Below are 18,184 nucleotides of genomic sequence, written 5' to 3'. Positions count from 1 at the left end.
TGAGCTCTACTCCGTTCTGTGTAGAGCATACATAACTAACAAGCATATCATTATGCGCTGGGTACCTGGCCATAGAGGCACTGATGGAAATTTTCTAGCAGACAAAATGGCCAGGTCAATTACGTCGCAAGCTACTCTTACCGCTGCGGTCCCTACTACTGATCTGAAGCCTCCATTATGAAGGAAACTGCGGAACCACTGGCAACGCTTGTGGGACGCGGAAACAAATAATAAGCTGCACTTGACAAAGCCATAGTTAGGTTTTTGGCCCTCCGTAACAAAATAATGTCGAACAGATGTCCTATTCTGTCGACTCAGAATAGGACAACATTTGGGACCCATTATTTTCTACTTTCTGGAAATGAATCTCCAACCTGTAGTAGATGTGCTGAGAGGCTGACTGTCCTCCACGTGCTGCTGGAGTGTCGGAAAGCCGAAGTTGAGCGAAAGAAACATTTTCCTATTGCATACCGTTAATACTTCCCCCTTCAACCGGCTGTGTTTCTTGGTACGAAACCGCTTTTTAACACTAAGTCCTCGGTTTCTTAAATTATGTTATCTTACATGTTATAAGTCCATTAAATTTGTAGAGCATCCTCTTTCCAGAGGACGCCGCTGCGATAATTGTTTTACATGGAACATGCCTCCAGGCCCTTGTGTCTCAAGGACTCAAGGAGGCGGTAGTGCTCTAGGCAATCTTAGAATCTGATATATTTTATACATCTTATCATTCTTTTAAAATGCATCTTAATGTTCATAGTACACGTCATATGTCATCGCCCTAATCTTATACAGATTTTACTAGCTTTAGAGCCCTATCTTTAAGGCCCCTTTACAGTCAGGTCCCATCGACTTCATAAAACTCATAACTAAACTGCAAACTCATTACCACAGGCATGGCGCTCTTTTGGTCATACATGGCCCACACACCAATAAACATCAACCATTCATTCAACTGTCGCAGACGAATTTTTCAGCCTTTCTTTTTGCCGTGGTACGAAGCTATTCTGCAATTGAGGCGATCTTTAGAGTACGGACCACCCGCGCCCGCTCTGAATACGTTAGGCTCTGTCATGAAGATGCACTGCATAACCTACAATGAATATTTTACGATAAATAAACGTGTTAATAGCACAATAAATAAAAAAAATGTGTCATTGTTTATTGGTCGGCCTCAGGCATCTACATTACGCCATCGAACGCGCACTGCGTACCGCTTGCTGCACTGCCCTTAACAGGAGACCTGCGTGTAAGGCTTTGTGCTAAATCCTACGAAAAACGAACACGTGCTGCAGAAGCCCAAAGAAAAATTACGTATAGGTTTACAGCAGTGGGGCTCTTGTTATTGGCGTGGCGTCAGTGCCGACACGGTAGGGGTGGCAAAGCAGTCCGAGGCGGTGCGCATTGAAATGATCAATTTTCAATGCGCAATCCTCACGAACGCTCTCTCTCTCTCTCTCTCTCACACTATATATAGCTGCACTATCTTCGTCGTGTCGAAATCCTCCATTGACGCTCCAAACGAGCCAGAACTTTATGTTCACGATGATGGTGTCCCTTTGACAGCGTTAATAGGTACTTGATCCCAGGTTTACATAATTAGTTGTAAGCTCCGTCATCGACTGAGGGAGTTTTGCAAGCCTGTTACTACACGAGTCGTGCGTGTGGCCGATAACAGCACTGTTGACGTCACTCGATTGTGTACTTCCCGTATCAGTACGCTGACTGCCACGTAACTGTTCTTTATACAGTGCTTACCAGTTGTCCCCATGACCTACTCCTCGGACTCGACTTTTCTATGGCGCATTCAGCTTTGATGGACTGTTCGGCCGGTACTCTATGCCTCGAACATCCTCTACTGTCGCGCATTCGTGCCGAACTGCCGAAGAACTTAAGTACAACCACCTTCGTACGAGTGCCGCCTAAAGCTGTGACTCTCGTCAGTTTGCTGTCATCTTTTCCTGTGTCCGATGGTGATTACGTCGCCATACCGGTTCCTGATGTCCTTTTGATGCGCAATATCACTTGGCACCGCTCCGTCGTCACCGAAGCCGATAACCGGACATGCCTCCCCGTTGTCAATTTTGACCTGACGAAAGAAGTTTTACCCTAAACCATGTCGGTCGCAATGCTGTCTGCTGTAGGAGATGACCACGTCACGACGTTTTCAGTAGACGTCTGCTCAGATTGTTCACCATGTCCTCAGGATGCCATTTGCCCTGACGCCTCATTTATGCCCATATGAGAAGTTGATTAATTAATACTAATTGTGTAATTAGGTGGAACACAAAAATAACCTGAGTGTCTCTACGCAACGGCAAACAACATTGTCTTAGTTCTATCGAGCTGCGTAGTATCTCCATATATTTCAAAATTGGTGCAACTTACGTGGCACGCCTATTAAATTACATCGAGCATGAATAAATACGCGTGCAATGAATTCCTGCAATGATACGTGAGTGTGGACAATTGTGGTGGAAAAATCGCAGACGTGGAAAGAAATATATAAATTCGCAGAGTTGAAAACGCCCACATGCGTGCTTTCTGCAGTGAGTCAATGCAGTTTTATTTTGCAGTGACGTGAAACTTAACCTGGCCTACGTTATCGCATTAATGGCTAATAATGGCGAAAAAAATTTGCAGGACGCTTAAGCTTCGCCTTTAAGAGCGGAACGCAATAGCTTCGAAAGACCCCTGATGCTTCTCACGCTTCCCGGCATCTGCAGCGTATGTAACCTTAATGTGTACCAAGAAACTCTTGCGGCGAACGCAATGCACGAAGGCGATCTTTCTGGTAGAAGCGCGGCCTCTTACGTGGACCGCGATGCTGTGGAGCCGAGCGCAACTGGAGGTGTTGTAAAGAACCGGGCGCGCCACTCTGTGGCCTCAGAGATTTGCGCACGCAGGGGCGCGCGGTTCTTCGACGCTGTGGCTGGTCTGTCGATGGTAGAAATGCTGGAAAAGGAGTTTGCATTTCAGTTTCCACGTGACCTAATTATGTTTTCTCGCATTTTCAAATTACAGCACAACGCTATCATGTCTGTAAGTTGTGTGCAAATTGTACTTTATGATTTTTCTAGCGTATTTTGCTTGGAGAAATTCAGTTATTTCAGTCGCTTTGCTCTACATGGAGGTTCTGCGTGGTTATGTATGCGTGGTAGGGTTTGCATGGTTCGCTATTATTCTGCTGTTACAAAAGTCGACACTGGACGCGGGGCGCCGACGTCAGATTTTCTGCGACACGTGCCTTTATCGCTATCGCGTTACATTCAAGCGCGTATCAGAGGCCCGCTGCTAGACCGACCGGGAACAATCCTCCATTTTACCACGCAGCCCCTCTGGCTGCTGCAATAGACAACGCCTCACTTTCCTCTATGTATTCGCGCGCCGCTTTCGCCAATCTCCCACTATGTTCTGGTATACGCCGATACAGGCTGCAAGCCATCGACTCCATATTCCTTTACAGGAAGCAGAAAACTAGATATATACACCATGAAACCGCACCATGTAGAACTGGAACCATAAAAATATAATTGAAATTTTTGCCTTACGCTTTGGGGTCTACGAATGTTTGCATTCGTGGAGTACTTGCGGCGTGTAGTAAAAATAAAGAAATAAAGAACCCATCTAATAATGTACAACATACTAAGATGAGCATTCAAGCAATGAAGCAGTACAAGATATTGCTGCAGAAATGTTTATTTACGATCTGTAGTGGTGATTCTGAAATTCCCATTGCTTCTCCTACTTGCGACATACAGCGTCTTAGCGATTGCCCCTCTTTCTAAGACACTAGGTCACTGGAGTCCGCCATGACAATGATGGCATGGCGATGGCAGTATGATGACGACGCATTTCACGCCGAAAGGCCTTGCCTGGTTTAGCAGCCTCCCTTGGTGCTTTCCTGGGCAACATCGTTTTTCCAGCAGCGTATGTAAACACTCCTGCTGAGAATTTCGGGAATCCAACTGTACTTTGACGACGTCATTATCACGGAAAAGTGCCATGATCGAACTACCCTCCGGAAAGTGTTGCGGAGGTTTCGATATGGTTGAGTGCGATGCCAACTCGAAAAATTGAAGTTTCGGCAGAAGAAGGTGACCAGCGACGGAAGCGGCTTGCGACGGAAGTCTGAAAACCTTGATGCGATCCTTGAAGTACCACCGCGTCAGAATGTACCATAATTGAAGTTGTTTCTGGACGTAGCAACCTATTAGGACAAGTTCATTCTGAACTCATGCGCAGTGATGGCTTCCTTCTGTGAGCTACTACGCACACGTTCAAATTGGGGACCGAGACGACAGCAGACTGTCCAAGGCGGAAAGGGCCTTCTGGAGAAAGTGAATTTTCTTGCGGGTTATTACCTTACTAAAGCACTTAGCTTACAGCGTGATCCTTCCCCGGCGGGAATCAGGGTGGTATTCTTTCACTACATAGGGGATAGTGTAGGTAGACCGATAGGCTTCTATTCACGTGCCCTAATTGCAGCCTAGCGAAATTACACGCTGCTCTAATGGCAGGCTCTTATCTTTGCGTTCGAAGCGTGCTCGTTTCGGATCTACATATTGGGCAGAGAATTCACTTCTTCACAGACCGCAAGCAGTTGATTGTATTCTTCAGCCTGGGCCAGTAAGCTCGGAAGGTTGCAGGTTGTTTGTGTGATAGTTAACCAGTGACGCCGGTGTTCGGCTGCGCTTGCTCACCAATGCCTTGGACGTATAATTGGAGGGCTTGGACTGTGGCTTCGTTGCTGCCTGTTATTTGAAAGACATTTGACACCGACCACGCCGCACAGGTGGCTGTCGGCTTTCTTCAGAGCCGAACGAGAACCGCTGTCGCACTCCCTTTGACAGCTGTGGTGTCATTAAAGCAGCAAGCGTTATATTTTTCAAATGTCGTTAACACTGAGGAATGAATGTGCCAAGTTTATCCGCTGTAAGTCTGTTTAGTGATATTTTCAAAGAGTGACCAATGGATGAGCTTGTAGCAGTGACAAGCAATGTGCGCAAAACAAAGACGATATTTAGAACTGTCAGATCGGTTGCCTAGTTGAAAACAAAGTTTCACAACTTTTTACATTGTCTGAGATGCGAATTTCAATTGCTTTTTCTCAGAAGCCCCCAATTTCAGAACGGAAGACATTTATATCAATGTCCGCACTTAATATAACACCTGATTTTCGTTAATGCTGAGTCCTCAGAAGGCTGACAGAGCAGGCCGATTCGGGAGAATTTTAGAAGGTTCCTTTTGCCTGCGTATGAAGCTGGTGCACATAGGGTGAGCTGCAGTTTTCCTCAAATTAAGGTATCACGTTTTCGTATCATTGACACAAAATGTTTAGAAACGACAGCATTGAGATTTTCGCTAATGTCGGTGACGAAGTAGGTAACACTGCGTCCAATGTTCCTGTTTCATAAACACTTAATTTTTGTCTGTCTCGACCAAATTCTGAAATTTCTGCAAGCGAGCATGAATTGGTGAGTTTTTGGCACATAACAATGAAAATTAAAGTTTTGACAACCTACTCTGTTGCACCTACCCTGTAAGTTAAACTTGAATTTCAAGCATGTAGTGTAACAGAAACGGGACAGCACCGGTAACGATAGGAACGAAATAGAATGGCAAGTTATGTGCTCTGTGGGCATGTGCTTGTCATTGAGAAGCACAGATTTAAACTTATCATTTCTTTTGGCAATTATTGGCTGAACATGCTTACTCTGAAAAATTCACGAGTTGCTGCTGCGAAATCGTTTTTTTTTTTTCATGCAAGAACTATTGTGTAATATCGCTTTACTGTCCCAACGTAAATTTTTTAAATATCAATACCGAATTTCAATCTGAGTCATTCTGGCGACAGATTGTGCGCTTGAAACGCCACATCAAGATTGGTGCATGAGAATGCGACATTGTAATGCTCAGAAGAGCTTGATGTCGTTTTTGAAAAAATGAACGTGAAACAGCAGCTCTGTAACCGAACATGTTTTTCCATAGCAATAAATTGGGCACATGAACTCACATTACCGCTGATTACCACGTGCTTGAAATTGGCGCAGTTTCTACGGGAAAACACCGTTTTTAGAGTAGCCGTTCAAGTGCGGTATGATACTATACAGATTATGGCAGAAGAAAATGAAGCTCAGTCCACTCATCCAATATGAACAATATTCTTTCTAGTGGGAAAAAGCCGGCTCCAAGTAACATGCAAACTTTGAAATCTGTAAATCTTGACCACAATATACATTTAGAAGCATTTCTAGGTTTGGAAAAAATGCTAATAAATACTTTAATATAACAGCGTGTACACCCGCGCATAGTGTACACCCGCGCATCACTGCGTCCATTACTACTGTGTATTTCAGGAAGTCTCTGTGTTTTACAAGCTACGAATACTAGGCACTCAGCTCGTCTGAACAGCACAAATTAACGCATGCGAAATGCATTAATTCGACTCCAAAAGTGAGGAAGCCAGGTGGACGCACCATTACTGGAAGCTTTCTCGCTTCCACTAATGCCATGAGCATTGTGTGCACCTGTGTCAGCGTTCCTGCTGAGCAGCTATGCTTGGTGAACTCCAAACTAGAAAGGAACCTATACAAAGGCCCTGTGGGTCAAACGAAATTTATGAAATCCTTGCTTTCAAAGCAGACCGACGCCGTCGGTGTCTTTGCTGCAAAAGCGACAAATGGCCTGTTAAGTGAAAAAGCCTGTCGGCTGTCGTCTATAGTAGCGAAACAGCACCTAAGCTCCCATCGCCACCGGTTGCATTCTCTTCCTATTAAATGACTTTTTTGTGTTAGTGCCCTCTCTTGCCTGTTCGATCTTTTAAAGAAGCATATCGCAGACGCTAGAGATCAAGAGTGAAGGGAAACCGGCTAGGCGTAGCCTTGAAACTGGGTATTGAAACTGCTTTCTACTTTGTGGTTGCAAGATTTATTTAGAGCTTCTTCTAGACAAGTCACTGCAACTCCTCTTTTTACTAGCTTGGAGTGTGCAGTGTCGTATGAAATTAGCTGCTTGTTCAACCTCGGCTGGTGTTCGAAGCAGACATGTGTGCTCATCAGAGTGAGACTGAGGTTCAGAAAGCGAATGCTGTTATCACAAGGCCTTTCGCATGTGAAGTTTAGAGCCTCCGATGCAATGTGTTAATTATAGATTCTACAGTGTCATCTAGCCTAGACCCTGGAAACTCGTTAACAACCACCAGTTAGTCATCAACGTACCTAATTATGGAAGGAGCACATGACTGCTTCAGAATGCTATTTACACACTTGTCAAAGGCGCTGAGAAAGATGTCTGAAAGAATGGGAGCGAGCGACGATCCAATGCAAATGCCTTTGCGTTGTATATACTGTTGGTTTTGAAAACTAACGACAGTGGAATGAAGATAAAAGCTCAACAATGCTAAGAACTCGCCACTGTTGACTCCGGTTGCACAACTGAACCTAACTTCACCAAAGTCTTCGATTTTGTTCCTAATGGCGCTGAGCACTCCGTCATGAGGACTCGCATAATACAGGTCTTCAACGTCCAGTGAAAACACGTACACATTGCTCCAAGTTCCTTGTTCTAAAGTCAGAGCGACTTCCCTGAGCTCCGCACAAGGAAAGGATCATCTAGGGGTAACTGGCATAAATGGCACTTCAGGTAGTATGGAAGTATGGTAGCAGGAAGTATGGGAAGATAGAAATTGGCGAGGAAAGTCTGTACGATAACACAAAAGGCAGTGCCTGGCTATTTCAGGCTCCAGCCGGTTGCCTAAGGACAATTGACATATCGGAGCAAATAATCGCAATTAGAAGGGGCACTTATATGCTGCAGCAAAAATCTGGAGGCCACTAAGCACATCCTTATGGAATGCGAAGGGGTTGACCTACCGAGACGGGTACGTAACGTAGGACTTAAAGTAGCACTTAGATTTAAACTTGGCGGAAGCATCAATCAGTCAGCACTCGAGATAATCAATAGATGTTTAAAATTATTGGTGGAGGAAAGCAGGGGAGATACTGATGCGACTGGATCTGTTGCTGACATAGGTACCGGTACCATGTAGATAGAGGATTTCTGAGGAAAAAAAACAGATCGAGATGATGTGTACAAAAATGCTATAATGAAACAAAAAGATGCATTGCGTACCTGCTTCAGTCAAGCAGGCTAGACGACTATCTGTCACCGCCCATTTCAAAAAGTATGCCAATGAATCATCATCACGGAGTGGAGAGAGAGCTTCAATGCGAGGATCCTTTGAGAACACGGTAATGAGAACGACCTGTACTATTGCAAGAGCTTTTTGTGAAGACGCCTTGAACGTCATTATGTTCTTTCTACCAGCAGTTATACAATTGCCTTTGCACACTCAGCACACTTTATCGGCAAATGCCTGTAAGCTTTCTGTTGGCTGTTTAAATAAATTTAGTAGGAATATGAACTGGACCAGCGAAGCTTCTAATAGTGGCACTGTATTTCGCACATAGAATAATGGTTCTATAGACCTCATCTTAGTGCTTCGACACAAAGTTAAGGCTTATTTACTTAACCCTTTAATGTCAGATATAATTTAAGCTAGAGAAAGAACATCAAACGTGGTGGTTGATTTTGGTTTTGGCCTTTTATGAAAGAAGCTGGTAAACGTCATTCCAGTGCTGCATTTCTCAAAGGTGGTATTTCGTGAATTGGTGACGCTGGGCATTTGGTCCATTTTCGGCCAATTATGAAAACTTATTCCTTCGGGCACGTACCTGACTGATGCATGGTTCGTGTGTTGTAAAACTCCTTTTATATTATAAAACTTACAGATTGCTCTCACTCGTCTGATGTGCTCATGAGTTTTGAAGAAGTAGTTCTTGGGTTTATTGAGGCAGAGCTAGACATTGCACTTGGAGCACATGAAAAACATATGTTCCTGACAGTTAGATTTTCACCGCTGCCGCGTGTCTTTTACAAGTAGCCAGTAACCCACATGCTCCTCCTCTCGCCAGAAGTTGGAAGTGGCTTGATTTTGACTGGCACACGGTCTTCGCCACTATAAATGTTTTCCTGGACGATGATAGTATGCCGCCGCTCTGCTTTGGAGCAGTGCAGTTTTCATATTATACAGCATGCTGCTCAATTTGAAAATCCTAAAATATTTACCAGGGCGTTCGTCCCTCTCACTGTGAGGTAGATCCTTGCTACAGCATCCTATTACATTTCTCAATCCAAGATGTCTTCGTTACTTACATCTTCTCAGTTGCTAAGAGCCACGCGTTCGGGGCAACTGCAGTTTTAGCCTCGTCCTCGCTAGTCATGTCAATAAACAGAGACGACCTGTATCGAAATATTACCACATTGTCCTCCTCATTTTCGTTGGTGAGACTCCTGTGATCCCTGTCACCTCTGGTGGAAGAAGTGGTTTAGTAAACTTGATACAACAAAAGATGGTACATGCATTATACAAAAAGACCACGTCAACTTGAAATTAATTGAAGCTCTTCTCCGAACCATGTAGCCACGCTCAAAAAACAAAAACAGCACAAAAGTACAAAAGTGTCATACACAGCCGCATCCTGAACGTTGCATTAAAGCAGAACCCGTGAAACAGAGGACTCGAATTTCCACTATTGTTACAGCAACAGATGTCAAGCTCTCCCTGCTCGCCTCATGTCACTAGCGCCGCTAAATCGGGCTCCTATTCTATTTGTTTACACGCCAGGCAGTGCAATCCCACATTAATGTGGAAGTACGAAAAAAAGGGGTGATTTCTCGGTGTAATGAATTCGTGACATAGGGAAAATCCAACCATCTGATGGATGAATTCAAATTGCGGAGCGTTTATAATGGTAATAGTAAATGCTGAGCAGCGCAAGAACGAAAAACGATTTGACGAACATTCTGATTTCATGTATCAATACAAAACCATAGAAAGGTGTCCGTGGAGCTGTCAAAAAAGAACGCACAAAGCCTAAAGCTAGCCTGTAATTTCACGTCGGTCATGCGGAGTCAACAACTATTCGGTATGTCGCAAATTCGTGACACAAGGTAGTAAGGTGTTTACAGCGTGAAAGAAAAACAAGAAAGAAATCCGCCTGTGTCACCACCACCACAAGCTAAGTACGTCACATCCTCACGACGTGTCCGGAAGTGCAGCATGCATCCTCATCCTTCTAGGCCCTCCACCACGCGCAAGTGTATTATTGAACTATTGAACTAAATGAACCATTATTAGTAACATGCATCAAAAAATGCGTAAAGTTCGTTTTACGCAATAACTGCCGACATGATAGTTTCAGATTGCTATTCGAATATACGAGAAAACATACAATTGTAACGCCGAAGCTGAACGAGAAAGTCATTATTCAGTGGCCGCTTGGGATATTTCTGAGTGGCCGCGGACGCTACATCCTCATTCTTGCATGGCCTCCGCCTAGGGCAAGTGCTTTATTATAGTAATTGCATTTCTGAACGTAACATGCGCCAGAACATTTGTAACATACAACTCGCGCACAACCTGCAGACATGATGGCATCGGATTGTAATTCGAAATATAAGAGAAAACATGATTCTGCTACACCGAAACTCAAACACAATACCTCTGTAGCTGCCGTTTTGCTGTGAGCAAAAGTGCCCAGTTTTGCTGTGAGCGAAAGTGCGCACTCGGCTAAATCTCGACCAACTAGAAGCTAACAGCTTCGTCGTGAAAACGTGGAGAGTGAAGGGACGACAGCGCTGGTGCTCCAGCAGCCTTTCAATGTATCAATTATGATATTAGGAAGTTTGGCACACCTTCGCACAAATGCCATTGGAGGGTTTCTAGTCAGGCATGGAGGTTGTGCGATTGTGTTTGTAATACGTCTCTCAACTTGAGGAAAGGCGGGAATAGGTACACGAAATACATTTATCGAGTTTAAAAGCTCTGATGAATAGGGCTTTATCCTAGTGGCGCTTTTTTGTTGAGCGCATCTGAAAAGCATGAATTTTCGTTTCAGTTGTAATTAGAGCCTCAGTGCTATATCTCATAGGTATTTTCTCTCTTTTCTGCCTCCTTCCAATTTATGAAGTTTAATAAACCAATTAGCCCAACAACGAGTGTTGTCAAGAGAGTAACTGAAAGGGAGAAAAGGCATCACAAGTTAACCAGATGAGAATTTCTGGTTTACAAACTGGCACTGGTGTAAGGGAATTGTGGTCGAAAAGAAAAAAAAATTAATGAAAACATACAAAAAAAACAATAACGACGTTTACATCATAGACGTGAACAAACCAGTCGATCGCAAAAGGCGCAGTATTGCTTCCGCGAAATTTTCTTATAATTAGCTGCGTCTACGCACTCCCAATTGCTCGTGATCTTAAATCCGTTGCCTATCTCAAACATATACTTTAGAATATATCACTCTTTTTCATGTTTCCACGTTTTTGCCTTTTTTATGTCAACAGCTATCATATTCTACAAAAAGCATGACCACATTCAATCAAGCAAGGATCATCTTCTTTCTAATATGTGCCGAATGGTGCATTGTTCAAGGTGAGTGCTGTTTTTCTACCAGCGCCTATTCAGCATTTATTAGAAATTTTATTCCGTATAGTTCCTCGAGTGGGAGTACGAAAGAAGGCGTGATTGCTTCGGTGTAGCGAATTGGTGACGTAGTGAAAATAGTGGAACTAGTGAATATAGTGAAACTATCATCGGCCGGTTTTGCTTAGTGGTTTGCTGCTATACCTAAACGAAAACGGAACACAGGGCATACGGCAGAGATAAGTTAATGGTAATTACCTTGAAGATGAACCATCAACCTGATGTCTACCACATTTCCGGAAACAATTAAACAACAGAGTGAAGTACGCGAATGAGAGAAGTGAATACCCGAAATAGACAATGTCAGATTTAATAAGCGCCAATACTTTTGATCTCAAATGACAGCCACTACTCATTTACTTCAGCATATTACCTCCTGAAAGCAGGGCTCTTGAACACCGAATAACTCTTCCGTATTACTAGCGGTCGGGAACCCTGTCGCATGCAACCCTTGTCCTGCCCCAACCACAGGCGGCATTTTGTTGGAGCACCCATCGTGCCCTGTGAAGAGATATCGTAAAATTCAAGCGGCAGTCAGACGGCGATTCGCCAATTTGGGCACATGTATGCCACGCCTGGTCGTAGGCTGCGCAGGTGAACGCATCAGACAAGACCGTCAATTGTATTTCTGAAGCCGGTGATAGCACCCCTTCTCGCAGAGTTTCAAATTGCTATTTAGCCCTGGTTTATTTTATAAGAAGCTGGAGCTCCGCTTGCGTGACTGTGGATGACGCAATCCATCCTAGATGGCGTCTCGTTCGAACACAAGGTTACAATCGACTGCGTGGATAGTAAACTTTTTTCATGGCAGCATGTTCGGAAGTTATCGACCGTGCTCACCTCAGTGGTTGTGCATTCAAAGTCACTTGGTTTCAGGGGCACAAGTTTGCTTAATAACGAGTTAGTTTTGTGATACGCAGTCTTCCTGTAGTGTGCTATTCACCGTCACTACGTGACACCATTGACGCTGCACTGACGTAGTAGATTCTCCAGTGTTGATGTTGCGAACCACCTTTCAGTAGCTGGTACAATTCCGATTGGGGCGAACCTTTACTGAACGTGGAAAATGAGCCCCACATTGCAGGTCAGAGTTGCGCCCGCGCACTCAACTTTCTCGATAACCTCTCCAAAAAACGAGAAGTTAGCGCACAACTACGCTAAGCCACCTTCATCTCTTTGGTCCCGAACAGTATCAGCCCTCCTCACAGCGACACTCTGGTCTGATACAAAGCTGTTAACATTCCGCTGCCTTAAACCCTGAATATTTCGCTGCCTTAAGTCAAGTTCCCCAGCGGGGGATAGCATTGTAAGCAAGATGAGGCTATGGCAAAACACAGAAAAAGGCATTTCTCTATTTTGAAAATTTAATGCAGGTGCCGACATCGAAACAGGCATCTATAGGCCCAATACCCGGGCCACTAAAATTTCGGGTACATATAATAAAAATACGAACGATAATTACAAAACAAACAGAACTGGCATTTGGTTAAAGTTTAAGTCTCATCATTTAGAAGTTTATTTTCATCTTTCATCGTTTATTTTCAATGCCATTACTTAATTCCTTTATGCTCAGTTTTTGGCCTGTTCCAGGCATTATGGTCTGAGCAATTTGCTGTTATTTGCAAATAGAAGGGCTATAGGATCATGCAAAAATTCATTCCGCAGAATGAGCCAGTCTAGTAGCGGGCTGCACATGTGATAATCTGGTAACATCTCAGAGGGCCTAAGCCATTGCGGTTGGCGTCATATATGCGAGCGATTATTATGAAAGGGCGATAACGAATTACTTGTAGTCATGCGATAGTTCGTGCTCAGATAAATACAAATAAGCAACAGCAGATAAACGTTACACCGATCTGATAGATAAATAAACGTGTCCCCACTACGCTTTCAGAATAATGATAGATAAATTGTGTACTTAAGGAACAGGGTACGAACTTTGGGGAAGACGATCTCGGACGAATATCGGCGGAAATGACTAGCGAACGAGAAAGATGGCAAGGAGCAGTTTTCTGCTGCATGAACTGGATTTGCGGTAATAAATAGTCGCATATTATGGCAGAGCTGTTTTCTTACGCTGACGGAAATGCAAATGCCGGAAAGGTTTTCATTCCACCTGCACTGTATATATCCACTGTAGTTGTGAAATGAACCTATGACCTCTCGGTTAGCGACGGAACACTCATCTGATAATTCGCTGGGCGAATGCAGCTATTGTATGCAGTCAGCGTATATGGGGTCTCAGGTGTTGTTGTAGCGCAAGTCTATGGGTCTGGCACCGCTAATACAAGACTGGCCTCACGGTTACAGCAAGCCTGCTGACGGTTTGGTCTTGTTTTAAATACCGCGATAAAGGGACGCAATGATCATACCAATTTATAAAAAACTCCTTGATTATTTTTCTTGTTTTGAATTACTGTCACCGAGTTGCTTTAGTAACCATAGTACATCGGACTTACACATGAGTTGTCCGACTAAATATAAGCAAGACTCGTACCAACCGGTGTATCAGAGTACCATTGAGTGCCTATTGATTTTCCTTATACTGCATAATACATTTATGCTTGCAATTTGTGCTAAATATATCATTGGATGTTCATACGTTGCAGGTATATCGCATGTTCTGACTTCGCATAGAGTGATTCCAGCTTTCAATGTGTAAACACACTGTAAGAATCCAAGAATTCAGAGAAAAAATCGTTATGCTTAATTGAAGTGTAGAAATAACAACGTAAAAGAAAATGAAAGGTTGTAATCAACGAAAGAGCGGGTACCTCGAATGTCCTTATTCTTACCAGGTCATTAAATCTGCAGTCGCTACGCCGGACTTGACACTCGTCTACGCTTTCACACGTTTGTGGGCTTTTGGTCTTCACATTGCTGAGTCGTCGCTGCCTAAGCAAAATATTTATTTTTTTGGGGACTAGACCATTCAGCAATTTATTTTTGCAGGCTACTGTCATTTATAAAAGCAGACACGCCGTGCTACTGTGATTTATGCTTTTCTCCTTACTTCAGCGTGCAAAAGCAACCAATACATGTATTGGTGCAAACGTAATAACCATATCCTCGGAGCCTTGTGTCCTGGAGTTGAGCGAAGGCTATGCGATAAAACAAAGTTTTGGTGCGCATGCGAGAACGGGACAGCTTGGACGTGGGACGTCCGCTGCGTGCCTTACAGGGACTGCGGTAAGTACGTTGACGCTGGCTACTTCACATTGCTTTCACTCTGGCACTGAAGTGTCAGCTACAACTGGCGTGAGCTGATTAATATCGCGATTGTGTTCCTCCGCTTTCCCAACATCGTAGACAGACAAGACAAGACAGACTAACTAACTGAATGACTCACTGAGTGTGACTGACTGCCTCATTGGCCGGCTGGCTCGCTAGCTGGCTGGTTGTCTAACTGGCTGGCTGGCTGGCTGGCTGGCTGGCTGACTCTGTTCCGCTTTTATACTGGTGCCAACAGTAAAAATGCTCTACACTTTTACAATTTCGCGCTGTACTGCTCGAGTAGGCGTGACTTGTCAGGGAACAATATGCGTCATTATGTAAGCACACCCAATGAGGCAACGTTTTAAAAAGATAATAAGAGCGTAGTTTCATTAGTGTCAGAAAAGTACACTCCCACTTTAAACAAGTTAAGACATAGTAGTCCGGATTGCGCGAAGCGTTTGTATAGGCAGTGTTTATATCACCTTGACCTCCATTCGTGCAGCAGCATCGACTTATCTCTACACAAAAACAAAGAGCAGCATGGAACAGTGGAATAAATTGTAATCATAACCGTTTTCGACGGTTGTCAAAACTTTCCGCATAGTTGGGCACACTCTGCCATAACATTTTGGTTATCGCCAGCGTTCTTTACTCGCGCCAACGGTGCGATGGAATGAAAGTTATTTATTTCCGTTTGTTTTCCTTCTTTCTGGCACCTCCGCTCATAGATACCCTTACGCCTCACCACCCACACCTCTTCCACCATTGTTCCGACGTCTGGCTAGTCTGACTAGTTGACACTTCTGTAGACGCAGCTTCAAGTGCCAGAACGACAGATTGCTTATCTTCGCTCTGTCTTTTTTTTTCATGAACCTCGGATATATATTGCATATAAAGTCTCCAGGGCCTTCAATCCAGAAAAAGTAAGTAAGATATGCTTAATTTAAAGTTGTCCGATGATAGACAGCTCTTGCCCGTGTATCTTTCTTGTGCAGTTTGTGCCGTTTCGCGCTGTCAGTAGTTTCAGTATGGAATACCAACACGCCCAAGTACCGATATTTTGAAGCATATTTATCAGATAACAACTTCATTACACTTATTGTCAGTACAGCTTCTCGCTCATGATCCTGTTCATGTCCCTCTTTTCCTCCCCTGAGCATAGTAGCAGTTCAGAGCACTATGAGCTAAGGCCGACTTCTCGGCTTTGCCTTAAATAAGTCCTCCCGTCACTCTGTCTTGAAAACAGCCTTGAAACGAAGGTCGTCCATCAGCAAACTAATGGATGGTTTTTACATGAGGAAGTGATACAATTAGAGCATGTCGGACGAGTTTGTTTCCATTCATAATGAAGTTTAGAAGCGCGAAAAGACAACAGAGATGAGATAGAATGAAAATTATAGCTGAGTAACCACTAAAGCTGTTTGTTAGTTGGTAGTGTTCGAATTTCTGTGTGGAAGACGCGGCAGCCCCGAGTGCCTTGGTATTCACAGGCTCATTTAAGCCAAGTCGCTGTTCCTTGATCTTGTTTTGATTCCCAATTCTAAGATATAAGTATACCTCTTGGAATAAACAGATCCTTGAAATTCTTGTGCATTTAGTGCAGACGTTCAAGACATGCATTATTCCATACTTCAGCATAAGATACTTCATAGCGAAAGATAATAGTAAGCAAGCTTTGATTGCAAAAGTGGTATCTCCTCCATGGGGTTCTTGTAGTTACTGGCTTTCTACATTCGATCCGTGCTAGTTGGTGGGGGTACTGGAATGTTGATCTACAGGTGTGGAACTCGCATTGCTCGTGCGTTGCGCACATCCTAAGCGAAAGTTGTTTTGGGCCACGTTAATCGACAACTAATAAAGCGACGCCATGGAATGTGTACATCTGAAGATATGCAGCCATTCCACCCAGACACTTCGCTACACGTTTGATTTACCAAATGGTTGCCAGACACACCCTCTTGGCGGTAACTTGAGGTGAAGAGTAATCACATTTGTTGCAGTTATGAGCGAAGTTTCTCTAAATCTTTACCTAGCTTTTATTAGAACCTCTCAAAAGTTACACAAATTGCGACTGCTATGTCTAGCTTGGGCTCGGTTCATGCATGTGTATTTTGCAAAGGTCGCAAGAAATCTTAATAAGCCATACTAGGCAAATTATTGCGCAGACGTAAGCAGTAGGTGTGAGGGGTAAGCCAAATAAAGTAACTGTTTTCTTCCTTATCTTCATCGCATGCTGGATCATAACACATATTGCATGTGAGTCGCTTTTTTTTATGAAACAAACTTAGCACTAGGAAAAAGCAGCCGCCAGGCTTCCGACAGAGGCCTATACTGTTGCTCGCAGTAACATGTGCATTACTCAGCCTTGCGTCCGGCCCTGGGACAACGATGTGCAAGGTCTGTCTGTCCACCGTCTGTAATTCTAATGCAACTGTATTATCATATGACTCTGTAAGATTGATAGCGTAGCAAATTTTGTTGGTTTCTTGCTGTTATTTCGACAAGTACAAGATATATATATACACCAGGAAGAAGCAATTCTGGGTCCGAGTAAATATTCACAGTGAAGTAGACGCGCGTATGAAGCGGTTTATTTACGATGCATGCACTGCATGCTGTCATACTTTGCATGCTGTCAGTACAGCTAATATACATGTGCATATCAACCAGATGAAGATACGTTTACATGAAAAACGAATAAAATGGGCGAACAAAATGCATCTGAATCGTTCAAAGTACGGCTGATACGTGGATAAACCGATGGCGATTTCAAACATATCATCTAAAATGCAAAGAATAGAATCGCAACGAAATGAATTGCAAAAACCAATCGCCACGTGACAACAAAACGTCACCCAATATGTGCTATGTTACCAAGCAAACACAGACACAGTAAAAGGGGAATAGTGACGTACTTGAAGAAGAAGGGACAAGTGACGGGCTACAAGAACAGGCAACTCAATTTTCCTACACATTCATTCAAACACACGCGACGGTATCAAACTTATAGATAAGGAAGGATTCGCTGGCTCCTCTATCATAAGTTGAACGAAATCCAGATTCAAGCAACGTGTCTTTCCGTTTATCAAAAGAGTGGTCAGGGAGATGCAAGTGTCTTGAGATTGGCAGGTTGGCCAACGTGTTAGCGTGCGATTTATGATTGTCAAAGCGGAATCTGAAAGGCCCTTCTGTTTGTCCGATTTACCGTTTTTTGCACGTGCATTCAAGCATATATATAACATTTTTTGTGTCACAGTCGAGATCGCCTTTGAGTTTTAAAGAAAAGTTTGAAAACGTACTAGTAACCTGTTGCGATGTGACCATGTAGGGGCATACTTTACATCGCGGTTTTCGACAAGGATGGCATCCGATGGCCTCAGGGCAGTCAGTCTTAGATGATGATGCTAGTATATCTCGAAT

The 18,184-nt window shown here is 43.7% G+C and overlaps 1 protein-coding gene across 1 annotated transcript in view; it reads left to right on the top strand.

Annotated features, from left to right (window-relative positions):
- LOC126533998 (uncharacterized) overlaps positions 1–18,184 on the top strand; it is a 147,980-nt gene that overhangs the window by 48,674 nt on the left and 81,122 nt on the right. Inside the window, exons 2-4 of the mRNA XM_055072564.2 lie at positions 11,410–11,497; positions 14,567–14,737; positions 15,662–15,687. Coding sequence (XP_054928539.1) covers positions 11,431–11,497; positions 14,567–14,737; positions 15,662–15,687 — 264 coding nt within the window. The 5' untranslated portion in view covers positions 11,410–11,430. The remainder of the gene's footprint in view (positions 1–11,409; positions 11,498–14,566; positions 14,738–15,661; positions 15,688–18,184) is intronic.

The sequence above is a fragment of the Dermacentor andersoni genome, chromosome 7, assembly GCF_023375885.2.
Source record: "Dermacentor andersoni chromosome 7, qqDerAnde1_hic_scaffold, whole genome shotgun sequence".
In the NCBI taxonomy this organism is placed as follows: Eukaryota; Metazoa; Arthropoda; class Arachnida; order Ixodida; family Ixodidae; genus Dermacentor; species Dermacentor andersoni.
The sequence above is the reverse complement of the archived record's forward strand: the minus strand, read 5'-3'. Positions and strand labels throughout refer to the sequence as shown.